The sequence below is a fragment of the Elaeis guineensis genome, chromosome 1 (genome assembly GCF_000442705.2).
Source record: "Elaeis guineensis isolate ETL-2024a chromosome 1, EG11, whole genome shotgun sequence".
In the NCBI taxonomy this organism is placed as follows: Eukaryota; Viridiplantae; Streptophyta; class Magnoliopsida; order Arecales; family Arecaceae; genus Elaeis; species Elaeis guineensis.
The window spans coordinates 21,840,933-21,856,748 of record NC_025993.2 but is presented as its reverse complement, the minus strand read 5'-3'; the positions used below and the strand labels follow the sequence as shown (position 1 = coordinate 21,856,748).

Here is a 15,816-nt window from a genome sequence, read left to right as displayed (position 1 = left end):
TATCGAATTGCTGGATGTGAATAATAAATGAAACTGATTGAAATCGAACCATGAGCAACCTTTCATGGTCTACACACAGATCATGAGGAAACATAGAAGAAGAAAAATAGATGAAAGAAACATTGGTCTCCTGAACACTCCACTAAGATGATTCAAGACATTGATAGATCACCAAACATGAAAGGAAATTATATACATTTGACAAACATTTTACAACACAAGTTTAAAAAAATGCTCAAAAGAATCATTCATTACCTTTGGAGCTATGTCCAGCACCAATGGGAACATAACAGTGCCCCCAGTTGCCTACAAAATTTAATGAGTTGAAAAACTACATTCATCTGAGACCCACACCAACAAACCGGTGAAGTGCATAGATGAGGTTCCCCTTGAGATGCAAGAGTAAAGAATGCTTGCGTGTAAAGAATAACAATATTGGTGTTCATGCGTAACATGCTCAATGGTGCTATAATCCCAAAAATTGGGACAAGCGATCTGAAAGATTAGCTATTACAAACCCAGCAAATACCTGCAGATACAAATATAGGACAAAACGAATGGATTAACAAATAAACGTGCTGCAGATCTGAAACTTGAACAAGCTAAATGGTGAAAATTATCTATTCATATACAGCACATATACTTGTGTGTGCACGCTTGAAGCTCATGGTGTGAAATGTAAAGCAAGATTCTACTTGACTGTAAATATTATAATATACTGGAAGGTAAACAAGTAGTGAGAAGAAAGAAGTAGAGGAATAAAAAGGAAAAAGAAGGAAAGGAAAAGAAAAGGCAAAGAGCAAAAGGAAAGGAGAATCGATATCCTGCTCTTCGGAGAAACTGGGGCCAACCCCATCCTCCGAGATTTAAAACCTTGACTAAAATATAATTTTAGATAAAACAACTTGAATGTGGCAAAAAGAGTACATATTTTTCAGCATGCGCTCATCAAAATTTAAAGCAAATTCTGCAGGCTACACAAATTAAATTTCATCGAAGTTGAAAATTTAGAGTCACAAATGAAGTTTCAAAATAAGAAATTGAATATATCATTTCATTAACAATCAAAAGTTTTTTGCCTATGATTCTTATGACCCTCACCCCCAAGTGAAGAAACCTATTTTTGAGCTTTAAATATTAACCTGCAGTAGCGAGGGTGAAAGCTTGCATATGATGGTAGGAGATGCACCAAAGAGTGTTTTTCTTTGATAGCATGAGATGAACACTAGCAATGACAATTCGTGCAGGTGGAGGGATAACCTAAATAGTAACAGTGTCTACAGTTAAGTAATTCCCAATAAATGTCAACCATATCCGTTTTATAATGTACAAAGACTGTACTTTGATTGCTTAAGTGGTAACACAAGGCAAGCTGCTTGGACATATAGATAACATAATAAAATCTAAATTAAAGCATACATGTAGCCACACTAAAAACCACAGATATTGAATTACCTGAGCTGACCCAAGAATATAGACTGCTGAATAGTGCCGGCCGTGAATGACCATATCGGCAACCATGGCAAGTGGTATAGTGAGGGACATGCCTAAGGTAGCCACCAATGGCGTAGTCCAAACAACACATAATGCCCTGCACAAACATCATCCTTCATCAAATGAACAAATCTATGTAATAAACATAAAGGTCAGGGTTGTTTCGCACATACCAGAAATAGTCTGAGAGTACACTTCCAACAAAGCCATTAGCAAGAACAACTTCTTCCATTTTAGCAGAATGAGGTATTGTGAACTTTGGTTCAATCCCCAATGCAGTCAATGGCCATACTGTAGACAAAGCAAAAGAAAAAATAATACATTTACAAGAGTATGCAACAAAGATAACAACAGATGGTTCAGTGGTTGCATTATGTTCAGAAGGGATAGTGATATATCACTCCAATTAGACAGGAAAACAATAGGACAATAGATTGATGATATTGGAGATCTTGATTCCTCTTCATTTATCGTTAAACAACAATTTTGTCATGAGAAGCATCCAGATGGCAACCTAATTTAAGATATATTCATGATCATTTTGCACTAAAGCCTAGGCTAGTTGCTTTTTAAAATAAGGGCCTTCCTGGTTGCCAGTAATAGGAGTTTTCATCTAGCTGGGGTTCCATGCTGCTATGGTAAACAGCAACTTTAGTCATATTCTGATGTTCGGTTGCATATGTCACTAGTTAATGTAACTCAAAAAATGACATTTGGGTGATTGTATCTGCCCATACAAAATACATATTTCATGAAGTCAAGTGCGAGTCCTGCAGCCTCGGTAACTGCAACTGATATGTGACCATTCTAGACAGAAGGCAGGTTACTGTAAATGAGGAGTTGTTGGTAATTTATGCGGTCCCCACCAACTTTTCGTTAGTCAAGCAGAGGAAAACTCACTTTAACCAGTGTAACCATGTCACTAGTTACCTGCAATCAAACAGGTCCAAAAGCCAGTATATTTTCATAAGAACCAGAGAGGCCTTATGAATTAGCAGAACTGCTATAACATGAGATCTTGGTACTCTATGATGCCAATAATTACTAGAAATACCACAGATTATATTATGCACACATATTAGTTTTTGATATTCAGGCAACTCAAAGGAGTTTGGAGTAAGTAATGGGCTCTATTATATTTTTCGGCTTGTTTAAACCTCCAAGTATGCCCCATGGTTCTTTTCCCATTTACAGTACTAGGTATTGTTGAGCAAATTTAGTAGTGAATATAATGAATGCAAAATTTCAACACCTCTTATATCAATTAATTTGTGGGGTACTTTTGTGATCTTATTATAGCACATGATCTTGTTCACCACCACCAAGTGACAAATTTCAATCGACAAACCCTGTGAATACTAGGGTGCATCTTCTCTTTTCCCTCTTTTTTCTTTTGTTGTGTGTGTGTATTCCTTACCAAGCCACCATAAAGCTACAAGTGTAAAAAGTCCAACATATCCAAACAGCTTTTGAACATCGACTCCTTGTCCTTCCTCCCCTGCAAACTTTTTGAGCAGAACTGCAAAATAATGCTCCTGGCGTTAGTGGTAGCCCAATAATCCATTTAACTGATTAGCGACTGGAAGAATGCAAAGGATAACATCCAACCAGTAAATAGACCATATGTCATAGCTGAAAGAAGCCCAAAAAGATCCCCTACAAGAGACCTTTGCTCATTCCTGCACATTATAGAACGCTGAAGCTCAAACTTTGGCCATTACAAACATAAAGCTAAGAAATACTTTGGACATGAAAATGACCAAACTAAAATATTATAGAAGTTGTCACAAATAGCTTAGCTTAAGTTCATTTAATATGAATTCAAGCATTCCCAGCAAAAGAAAAAATAAACAAATAAATCCTAAAAAAGCATGGCTGGAAACTTTTCATTCAAAAGTAAACCAACCACATATAACATGCATATAGAAGAGCTTACCCAGAGGAGATCAACTGTGACTCATCTGCTGCCCATGTCTTACCCAGTGTTGTCATAGCAACACCAGCCATGCTAACAAAAACAGCAACCACTTTTGCTACATTTAAGGAATCTTGGCCCAGAAGTACACCAATGAAAAGAGTAAAGAGTCCTGAAGTTGAAGATAGTACAGTAGTACTTGCAACACTAGTTCGTGCAAGCGCTGCATTTGACAAATACTGTATTCATCCAAGATGAGAAATATATCAGTACCTGTTGCCAGTCTAATAAGTAGATTTATAAGTAAAATTGATTCATTCTATCAAAAAGAATAAATTATTGAAATAAGAAGACTAATGAGAAATATAGATAACAACCTTTTGAGCAGAAATTCGATAAAGTATTTTGTTATTTCAATGAAGGATGAGGCAAAAATTGTTCAAATATGTCAAAAGATAAAAATAAATTTAAAAAAAAAAACAAATATTCATCTTTTGACTTGCATCAAAACTAAGTTTTACAAATATGGCAGGAAAAAAAAGAGACAGGATGGGGTCACGATCAACAATTCATTACACCAACCCAAAACATAAATAAAAACAACATATGGTAACAAAATAAATACTGCAATATAGTAAAATCTCACCTCTGTGACAAACCAAAGAGGGGCAAGGTAGCATGCATATACTGCAATTTCCCTAGTGGTTAATGTTCTGTTCTCTTTCAGCACCTCTACTTCGACTTCAACTTCATCAAGTTTGACAATTAATGGCTTTTCCTCTTGTTGTGCAGAAAGTTCTAGTTCACTGTCTTTCTTAGTTAAAGGGGCCTGTGATTCCATTTCCAAGATCTTCTGCATCCCACTAATTTTAAGAGAAGAATCCAGTCCAGATGGAGATTTGATGATGATTTCTGAAATTCTACCTCTTTTAGAAGAATGTCTTTTAAAAAAATTACATAACCAATCTTTGATAAATGCTATTGGTAGATAAACAACCATGAGAGAGGCCCCCAAATAAGTAACTGCGAATGGCTGCTTGTAGTCTGTAAATATACCCTGCAGGACAATGGTAAGGATATTCAGAATTTACAAATCAAAAGGTAATTATGTTACAGATATCCAAAAGTCAACCAATCAGCTAAAGAGTAGACCAGCCTCAGAAGCCAATATAGCCCAAAAGATGTTAGTTTCTACATTATTAGCGGGTTGAATTTCCTGGATGGGTTTAATACCACATGATTTTGTCAAAACCAATGGAACGTACTGGGTTATCTTTCAATAATTCCCCTTGAATCATTTAGCTTTCCAACTAACTATGAAGGTACCAATTCATTAATCATTTAAAAAATGATTGTTAACAGGCCACCTAGATGATCATGAAGAAAACTTAGAAATAATTTTATCTAAAATAAATAAAAGAAGCTTGTTGTTTAAGGCCTTAAGCCATTGTCAGCATAAAGATGACTAAATTAATTGAAGAAATGTAACTAAGTTGATCATAGGATATGCTTCTTCGAACAAGCATCCAACTGACTGGATGCCCTTGACAGCTTACACATTTCATACAAGTAGTTCCTCGTTGATGGCATGCTGCCAAGCTACCTAACATAACAACCGTTTATGATGTTTGAATCAACCCATCATTTCACAATCGAGTGATTTATAAAGTGAATGGTAAGATGCAATACAAAAGTAATTCTCAACCATATAGGGAAGAAGCAAACTTAGGCCAGATACATGTTCACCAATATCCAATTCAAAAATTGACCAAAGGGGAAGGTTTAAGAAGATGTGGCATAAAAATGAGGAAAAACTAGCTCCAACTATAGAGCACTAAGCACCTGCTCTAGAGTATAGCTTTTGCATTTGGAACTTTTGAACAACCTTCCTAGCCAAACATCTAATATTTCCATTGCTAACTAATAATACCAGCCTTGCATGATTTCCATTTGCTACTTACTGACTTTGATCTTCTTTTTTTCTCTCAAACATGAATTCTGCATCCACTTAGTGTAAAGGAAACCAACAAAAAGTATTTTATGCAAAGGTTTGAAATGTCGGCTCTCGACCGTCTACAAGTACCGGCTGGCATAGTGTTGGTATGCCCAGTATGGGATCTAGCTTGGCATACTAAGTCCCCATGCCGAGTCTCAATTTGGTACCGGTACGATAAAGTATGTCCATCATGGGGTGATACGCACTAGTATAGTAAGCCTTGTTATACTTGATATTAATATATTATATTTCATATTATCAATAAAGAAGCTCCATGGACACTTCAAAACCTCTCATTAGCAATTGCATTCTCTTCCCCTCCCACTCTCAATTCTGGGAACTAAAGTTGGGCGTAGCATCCTTAAGTTCCACAGTATGCTAACTATCGATATTAAAATCTTGATTCCTTGCATAGAAACTGAAGGATCTTTGAATTCACTTACTGATTTATGCTTTCGAAAAGCTAGACAACACCTCCTTTTTATCGTTGAGGGTGGACTCCCAACCACCAATGAAGTCAGAGGTCTGCATTCCAGCAATTCTTGGTCAAACATCTGCATAGCAGCAATTCCTGGGCAAATGTCTTTGACCATTATGCGAATTCCAGTCCACCTCTATTAGACCTCCAAGTTTTAGACAAATATGCTGTCTACATAACCCAAAAAAATGACCTGTTACCTGTAATTTGTAGCTTATATGTTCTACTTCTCCTCCTTACCTTTTCTTCCCGCATAACTAGTACGCAACCCTGCTTAGATTCTAGCCCAAGCTCCCACCAAATATGCATTACTATATGCCTGGTTTCTCTTTCTCCAACAAGTTGTTGCAGTCTTAGCAGTAGGACACTTCTATTCAGGGTTTTGCAACTGCTTTTGAATCTCTCAAGAAAATCACTCCAGTATTTGCATCCTAAGCAGTCTCTCTCTCTCTCTCTGAGAGAAAGAGAAAGAACTGCTCTGCACCTATACCTGCACTGAACTCCTCTTCTATGCCTCAGGTAGCTAAGCTTCCATCCAACATATGCCAATGAACATGTTACAATTTCATTTTTATCCTTCAAGCATTATTCTCATCATATCATCTTTTAAACAACTGTCTATTGACAATAGTTCATAAAACCATGCTGAATCATTCCATCAACCCTTCCAAATTCAAACTGTTCAATAATTGACTCCGTGTTGGATCATGATCTTTCATCGTTATAATAGTGTTCTTGTTCCTAGCAACCTCATGGAATTCTCCAGATTTTTCTTTTAACTTTTATTTTGCTATTGAAGAGGCATATAATTCCAGGATATGAAATTTTACGGAATTCCTAACCGAAGATACAGAAAGTCCAAACTCTTAACTTCAGCTAAACTACTCTATTTCCGTTACCAAATAATAATAATAATTCAGATGGCATCTCCACAATTCAGACCAACATAATTAGGTATTCACAAACGGAGCAAAAAAAAAAAAAAGAATATAAAACAACATATAGCAAACAAATTGAAATAAAAAGATAAAACAGAGCAAAAAAAAAACGAAGAAGAAATTTTTGGAGAGCGATCCCACGAAACGGACCTGCGTGACTTCGGCGGAGGTGACCCATATAATAACAACCGCCCCGATGAGAAGCAACCCGGCGTTGTACCTCCAACCCATACCTCTTTCTCCTGCTCCGATCCAGCAACACACAACAAGAAGACGAAGAAATAAAAAGAAGAAACAACCCAAACCCAAGCTCCTCGGAAGGAACGAAGGAAAGCAAAGGTCACAAAGATCTAGCTGCCGGCCAACCAACGCCGATCCAAACGAAGCCTCCTCGCCGGCGTGAATCCCGAGATTCGGCCCCGCCCGGCCCCATTGCGAACGGCGAAAGCTCAGCGGAGATGGAGTTGGGTCGGCTCTCTTGTTCCTCTCGATTCGAGCCCTTTTTTTTCTCCTCCTTTTTCTTTGTCGGCAGGAGAAGAGAGAAGAGAGGAGAAGGAGTCGATGACCGGATCCGAAAGCAAAGCTAAGCTAGAAGACCGGTTTGGATTTTATTTCGGCATCTGAAAAATAGCGGTTGTTTCGCCATTGTCAGATTTGGACAAAATCTGGTCGGTTTCTTCGGTTCGCCCCTCCAATTTTCTTCTTCTACTTTTAATTTTTAGGTGGCGGTGGGGTTGAGTTACAAAACGAAAGGAGAATGCGCACATTTATTATTAGGCCGGCCCGGTCAAAGAGTTGGCTCCTTTCACTGTCCCGTCCTTCTTCAGTTATTCAAAGACCATTTTAATCATAATCATCACTTGGATTAAGGAGATATTTCACATAAATCAGCCCATAAACCAGCCACCTACTCATTTTCTTAAGAATATCTTGGGAGAACTAAAGATGAAAATGATATAAATATTATCCATCTATATTTATTTTTATATCTGAACCAATTCGAATATAAATAAAAATTTGAAGATTCAATTAATATTTATATTTATAATTATATTCATAAAAAAAATATAAATATAGATAGACAACTATCCAATTAATATCCGAATCTAAATATAATCTTATATAATTTTATATAATATTTATTAATTTTTTAAAAAAATTTATAACTATATAAATATATTATTAATTTGATTTATCATCTATTTAAATCTTTGATTATGAAGTCATAAAATTTAATTATTTAAATAATATCTATAATTATATTTATATTTTTAATATCTAAATTATATCTATATTCATTTAAAATAAATATAGATATGAATTTTTACATCCAAATAATATTCATAGCCGTATTTATATTCATTAAATAAAATAAATATGGATATGGATACGGTTGTATTTGATCCGTATCCAATTCGGTTTCAGTCTTAGAATGTTCATTTTACGTTTCAAAACACTCATTGTTATTGGGAGGCGAATCAGCCAGCAAATCAGGCATCTACTATAGTTTTGTTGTAAAATTTTGTTTGCTCATCATTAGATCATCTCTCAGCTGCTTGCACACACAAAAAAAAAAAAAAAAAAAAAAAAAACCATAGGTTTGGGGATGAAGAATTCTTGGTTCAATTTTTCAATGCAAAACGTAGAAATGAGGTTGCTTTGAATCACAAAAGTTGAGACGGTACAGGTGATTGTTAAAGGGCAAACTGTCAAGATAGATCTAAAGAATTTTTTATATATGCATGATGGAAGTTCGGAAGCATTTGTCATGCTTTAAACTTGAGCTGACATGGGATGGACTTGAGTGCAAAAAATATTAAATTATAAATAGATCCGATCCAAAATTTGATAAAAAGTAGATATAGTTTCGGCTCCAAGTTTAATTTAAAAGTACTTTAGAGATTAGTATCAACTCAAACATGTCAGCTCGAGCTAAATTAGTATCAACTCAAACAAGTAGCACACAAAAGCTGAATTGGTGTTTAGACTTTTCATCATAAAAGAAGTTCGTAACTCCAAAGCATGCAAACAAAAAATAACTTCCATTTTTTTCAAAATTTGTGAGGCAATAATGTACACATATGGTATACATTTAGGAAAAATTAAAATAATATGAAACTAAAATAAAAATTTCAATATACAAATAATCAAATATAATAAATAAATGCATAAAATGATAAAATAAAAATTTAAAATACCGAGAACTAGAATAAAATCCTTGTTTCCACTTTAAAGTTAAAAGGAACTCCCCCTTCCAATTTTAAATAAAAACTACTCCCCATTTGAAACTTAAGTTAAAGAGCTACCGAAATACGATAAAATTATCTAATTACCGTTTTGATATTTAAACGAGCATCAACTCTTTTCTCCCTTGCCCTAGTCACCCTACGTCCACCGCGCACTCCACCGACTTCCAACGCAGTCGCACGCCCCCTGCTTCGCCGCTCGTCTTCGATTGTTGATCCTCTCAAATTGTTCCGCTCTCTTTCGTTCTTACCATCTAATACAATCCCCTCACGTTGTTGATCTCCCCATCAGTGGCCACCTCCCTCTATCTTGTTGATCCTCCGTCGGTTGCCGTCTCCTTCCATCATGCCGAAGGAGCATATTTTTTGCTTTTCCGTTGGTGCTTCTACCTCCCTCCATTATGCCAGAGCAATATCCACGCCTGGAGGTCGGTGCAAGAAAACCCAACCAGTAAGCATTCCCCCCCAATTGAAACTCTAGAAATAGTTTGATTCAAATTTTTGTTGTTCATGATTGAATGAGAAATAATTCAAATTGCATGCTCAATGATGTCTAATTGATACAAGTGAAAGCCAATTTATACTTTATTGTGCATTATTTGTACACTGATATACATATTTAGTACTTTCATATGATTTCAGAGATTAGGATTCTTAAATAAAAAAAGAGTTATCTTTTCCACTAAATATTTTCTTATATATTACGTGTAATGTCAAGACCTCTACTACGTTGTACTACAGGTTCAAACTAAACGTAAGAGGACTGAGTTATATACTTGGAGGTTGGAGAGTAAATGCTCTCCAAGTTCATTGTATAAAATGCTGAATGCTAAAGAGAAAGGAAAGAAGAGTATAAAGGAGTCAATCTCGGATGTGCAAATGGAGCTTCTACAGAAGATACCATTTGCACACTTTCTTGATATCCTAGAGTTGTCTATCAACCCGAATTGGTTGCATGTGCTCATCAAGCGGTTCGATGAGCAAAGAGATGTAGTCATCGTCGACGATGGCTTAGAGCTGAAGCTTGAAAAGGACGAGCTCACCGCAATGCTTGGCCTTTCTCTCACCGGCCTACCAGTAGAACTTGACAAGGAGGGGGCACCCCCGAAAGGCAAAACATATAATGAATTGCTTGGGGGTTTTCGAGATGAGGGGCATAAAAATAATCTTGAGAAACTATTAAAGTTTTATATTGGCTCTAAAAGAGAGAAAGAGGTGAAAGCTTTTGTTTCTGTCTTCGTGTTGGCTATGTTGAACACGATACATATCCCCTTGTCTACAAAAGGAAAGCCAAGATCTATACACCAATATGTTGACCATGTTGACAAGTTGGGTGATTTCGACTGGGGGACGACTGTTTATACATTTTTAATGGAAAACATAATATCCAGTCATCAAGCGATACATGATTGGAAAAATAAGGCGAAGCCATCATCTGATTACTTAAATGGTTGTGCTATCGATTTATTGGTAAGTATCAAGTGCAATTATACTGTATTAATTTTTTATTTTATGGTGAATAACTTTGTAGTAACAATAAGCTTGCTAATATCTTTTATTATTATTTGATGCAGGCTTGATTTTCAGAGAGGATTTCCTCCATCTTGACACCCCTAGGTGATAGGGCAGCAAGGCCCCATCTCTTCAAGTGGAAGGTGAAATGGTTAAAATGTATTAATAAGATTGAAGAGAAGATCAGTGGGATTACTACTGATAAGGTAATATTGCCGTATGTTATTTGGTATGGAACATCTCTGATATCATACCTTATCATATAATAATACTGCCTTATTGATACTTTATACTTTCATCAGATCAAAGAGTATCAGCTTGCCCCCTTCGAGCACAAGTACCTCAGTGGAACATCTATTGGTGCAAATATTTTTCAGGTGTATGCTGATACTGTTGAGAGGGAGGGAAGAAAGAAGAAACAAATGAATATTGCCGGCACATCTTATGGTGTGAATTTTCAAAGTCTTGTGCAGAGGGTCGAGATGTTGAACAAATCAATAAAAAAAAAGAAGATGAGATCTTGACCTTGAAAGCAAAGATCAAGTCATTGAAGAGAAATAACAAAAAATTTTGTCGCATTTTGGAAAAAAAAATCATGGAGTGGTATTTTATGGTTTTGACTCTTCTGACTCTGGGTCTGAATCATATGCATCCACATCTGACAGTGAGGATGATGATGATGCCAAATCCAAGAGAAATATTGAAGAAAAAGAAGAAGAAGAAGAAGTAGGAGGAGGAGGAGGAGAAGGGACAAAGGACGACGAGAAGACAAGGGACAAGAAGAAAAAGAGGAAGCAAAGAAGGGAAAGAAAAAAGAGGAAGAAGAAGAAGAGGAGGAGGAAGAGGAAAATGAGAGCAAGAATGATGATCATGATGATGATCATGACCTTGGTGGAGGTCATGGGGGTAATAAAGATGCCAACACTGAGGAGGAAAATAAGGATGGAGAGCTTTCTTCAATTGTCAAGAGGTTGAAGGAGAGGATGGAGAGGAAGTCGATATTAACCAAGATGGTGAAAGACTATCTAGTTGGTAGCCAGTACAAAAGGAGATGCAAGAATCCTATGACAACCATTGATGCTCCTAGTGATAAGGTAAATATTTGCCAATATATTTTTTGATACTACCTCTAGTAGTTTTATATGTTTCTGATTCCATCATCTGATACTTCTCTATACCACATTGATACTACTTTATAGTCATTTCATACTTTCTTTTAGCTACTTGATACATTTTAGTGCTAAGTGATACTTCCTTAGTTCTAGTTTTTCTGATACTGCTATGGTAGTTTTCTGACACTTCTTTAGTAGTATATTGATACTATTTTGTGATTATTTGATACTTTAATTAAATTATCTAATACTTTTTAAATGCCAATTGATACTTCATTATATGCAGAATATTGCTGTAATAGATGCTAGCACGGCTCAAGATAGTAGGTATGAGCATATGGTTGCAAGGTTTTATACCAATAATAGGTATATTCAAAATTAATACTTTTTTCTAGTACTTATAAGTGAATTATCATTATTTTTAGGGACCTTATATGGAAGAAGCATACCACATATGGTTCTATATGGGTTGAAGATTTGAGCCTACGTAAATTATTATCTTCAGAGATAATATCTAATGATGTAAGTGAATTATATTATAGGACAATAATATTGTAAATTTTTCTTTTAAAGTTTGTGAATTCTATTTGTATGAATGAACAGATAATCAATTGTTGGATATGTATAATGGAAACTATGCCCAATGAAGAAGGCTTCAATAGACAATGCAACATCTCCTACATATGCACGGAGTCCACGGTATGAATTGTCTGTATTTTTTATTCTCGTTGTCACATCTAAGCTTTGTAAAATGATATTGAGCTGCTAATATATTTTTCTTTCTAACTGTTGGCAGCATAAGATGTTAAACTATTTCTGAAAATTAGGTGAACATCCAGATAAAGGTGCTATGAAAAAAATCATAGGGAGGATGACAAACACCATGCATTTATTTTTTAATCATATTTTTCCTTACATACTTGCCACATGTCACTACATAATACTTCCGTTTAACATCACTGATAAGTGGCACTGGCACCTTTTGATATTTGATACTATACGTAAAAAATTTTTGCACTATGACACTATAAAAAGTTCAGTAGCAAAAAAAACTGTCGAAACTATTATAAGTATAAAATCTCAATTCTATTAATCACCCTTTGATGTTTATGGCAATTTTGATAAGTGGCACTGGCACCTTTTGATGTTTATGGCAATTCACTGGTCGGGTTGCTCTTATTCGCTTATTTTATGGTGCTTGTATCATTTTATCCCACAGGATGTCTCAAACCATGTGGATACTAATGGGAGTTGGTTGGTTTTTTCTGACTCTATCACTCTATTCATGGCAATTTGCTGGTTCGATATTAACGAAATAAAATGGTTTGACATAGATGAGCTTCTTCGAGCTATGGTTGAAATATTGCCGAGATATTGTGCTTGATGACTACTCTGTGGAACACATATATGATTGTCAGGATCAAGACAGAGATGTTAATTATGGGGTCCATATTTGCCTATGGGTTAAGTCCTTCTCCAGGAGTAGTGAGGAATTTTGGACAGCGACGAAGACTTACAGCATGGACTAGTACAGGACTCATATGGCACACCATATTCTGATGGATCATAGAAGCACTCAAAGGGAGGGCATTGAGAAATACATAACTGAGCGACATAAGGATTAAGCATTATTTTATTATCAAACATTTTGGACATTTGATGTATGGGCATTATTTTGAACATGTTTAATTACTGTGGTGCTACTTTAAGTTGCAATACTATAATATGTTCTTTTGAATATGTGATACTATGGCAGGATTTGATTTTTGATGAACTTGAAAAAATTATCATCTTTTATACCAGTACAGTATTATTTTAGCATGGTGTGGTACTATTTTACCATTGTAAAGTATTTATTATATTAAAATATTATTTTATATCAGTACGATATTATGGGGAGCATACCATATTTTTATATAACAATACTTTGTTCGATCAAGTAATCTCTCATAGAGTTATCTTGTTCTCTCATATTCACCCCCTGATATCTTGAAGTCAATATAAGCCTTTCATAATAGCTCTGGTATGTCCAATATAGGTTGAGCAATTGCAAATTCAAATATTACTTGAGCATGCTCTATCTCACTTAATGATCTTTCCAATTCAACATACTTATTCAAAGCATAGCAATTTTAAACTCAAGTGGGGAGTTGCTTTATCATATTGCATCGTAGTATTATTTATCATAGCATGATATTGGTTTAGCATAATAAAGTATTGCTTAATAATATTAAAGTATTATTTTATACCAGTATGATTTTGTGGGGAGTTGCTTTATCATATTGCATCCTAGTATTATTTTATCATAGCACGGTATTGGTTTAGCATAATAAAGTATTGCTTAATAATATTAAAGTATTATTTTATACCAGTATGATTTTGTGGGGAGCATACCATACTTTCATATAACAATGCTGTATCCGGAGCCCCTCCACTCACCTGTTCATCTTTCATACTAGCTGAAGCCTCAAACTTGGCATAACTAATCCATACCTTCAAGTACTTTGTTCGATCAAGTAACCTCTCATAGAGTTATCTTGTTCTCTCGTATTCACCCCCTGATATCTTGAAGTCAATGTAAGTCTTCCATAATAGCTCTGGCATGTCCAATGTAGGTTGACCAATCGTAAGTTTAAATATTGCTCGAGCACGCTCTATCTCACTTAATGATCTTTTCAATTCAGCATACTTGTTCAAAGCATAATAATTTTAAACTCAAGTGAAGAGTTGCTTTATCATAGTGTATCGCAGTATTGTTTTATCATGATACAGTATTGGTTTAGCATAATGAAGTATTGCTTAATAATATTAAAGTATAATTTTATACCAATACGGTATTGTGAGAAGCATACCATACTTTCATATAACAATGCTGTATCTAGAGCTCCCCACCCATCTGTTCATCTTCCATACCAGTTGAAGCCTCAAATTTGGCATAACTAATCCATATCTTCAAGTGCTTTATTCGATCAAGTAACCTCTCATAGAGTTATCTTGTTCTCTCATATTCATCTCTTGATATCTCGAAGTTAATGTAAGCCTTCCACAATAGCTCTGACATGTCCAATGTAGGTTGACCAATCGCAAGTTCAAATATTGCTCGAGCACGCTCTATCTCACTTAATGATCTTTTCAATTTAGCATACTTATTCAAAATATAGCAATTTTAAACTCAAGTGGGGAGCTGCTTTATTATAATGCATCACAGTATTATTTTATCACAACACGGTATTGCTTTAGCATAATAAATTATTACTTAATAATATTAAAATATTATTTTATACCAATACAGTATTGTGGGGAGCATACCATATTTTTATATAACAATGCTGTATCCGGAGCCCCCCAACCCACCTGTTCATCTTTCATACCAGCTGAAGTCTCAAATCTGACATAACTAATCCATACATTCAAGTGCTTTGTTTGATAAGTAACCTCTCATAGAGTTGTCTTGTTCTTTCGTATTCACCCTCTGATATCTTAAAATCAATGTAAGCCTTCCACAACAGTTCTGGCATATCCAATGTAGGTTGACTAATTGTAAGTTCAAATATTGCTCGAGTACGTTCTATCTCACTTAACGATCTTTCCAATTTAGCATACTTGTTCAAAGCATAGCAATTTTAAACTCAAGTGGGGAGTTGCTTTATCATAGTGCATCACAGTATTGTTTTATCACAGTAAGATATTGGTTTAGTATAATAAAGTATTGCTTAATAATATTAAAGTATTATTATATACCAGTACGGTATTATGAGGAGCATACCATACTTTCATATAACAATGCTATATCCGGAGCCCCCCCACCCACCTGTTCATCTTCCATACCAGCTGAAATCTCAAACCTGGCATAACTAAAGTGGAGAGTTGCTTTATCATAGTACATCACAATATTATTTTATCACAGTATGGTATTAGTTTAGCATAATAAAATATTGCTTTATCATATTAAAGTATTATTTTATACTAGTACGATATTGTACGGAGCATACAATATTTTCATATAATAATGCTATATCCGGAGCCCCCCACCCACCTCTTCATCTTCTATACCAGCTGAAGCCTCAAACCTAGCATAACTAAAGTGAGGAGTTGCTTTATCATAGTGCATCGCAATATTATTTT

At 35.3% G+C, this 15,816-nt stretch overlaps 1 protein-coding gene across 1 annotated transcript; it reads right to left on the bottom strand.

Moving 5' to 3' along the window:
• Nucleotides 1-222: 222 nt before the first annotated feature.
• Nucleotides 223-7,408, bottom strand: LOC105033790 (uncharacterized transporter C405.03c). The gene is made up of 8 exons (XM_010908709.4): nt 6,972-7,408; nt 4,056-4,466; nt 3,431-3,648; nt 3,103-3,173; nt 2,912-3,013; nt 1,668-1,785; nt 1,456-1,591; nt 223-529 (listed from the first exon to the last, which is right to left on the bottom strand). The coding sequence occupies exons 1-8, from the start codon at nt 7,050-7,052 to the stop codon at nt 467-469; spliced, it is 1,200 nt and encodes a 399-aa protein (XP_010907011.1). The 5' UTR covers nt 7,053-7,408; the 3' UTR covers nt 223-466.
• Between the last annotated feature and the right edge of the window lie 8,408 nt (nt 7,409-15,816).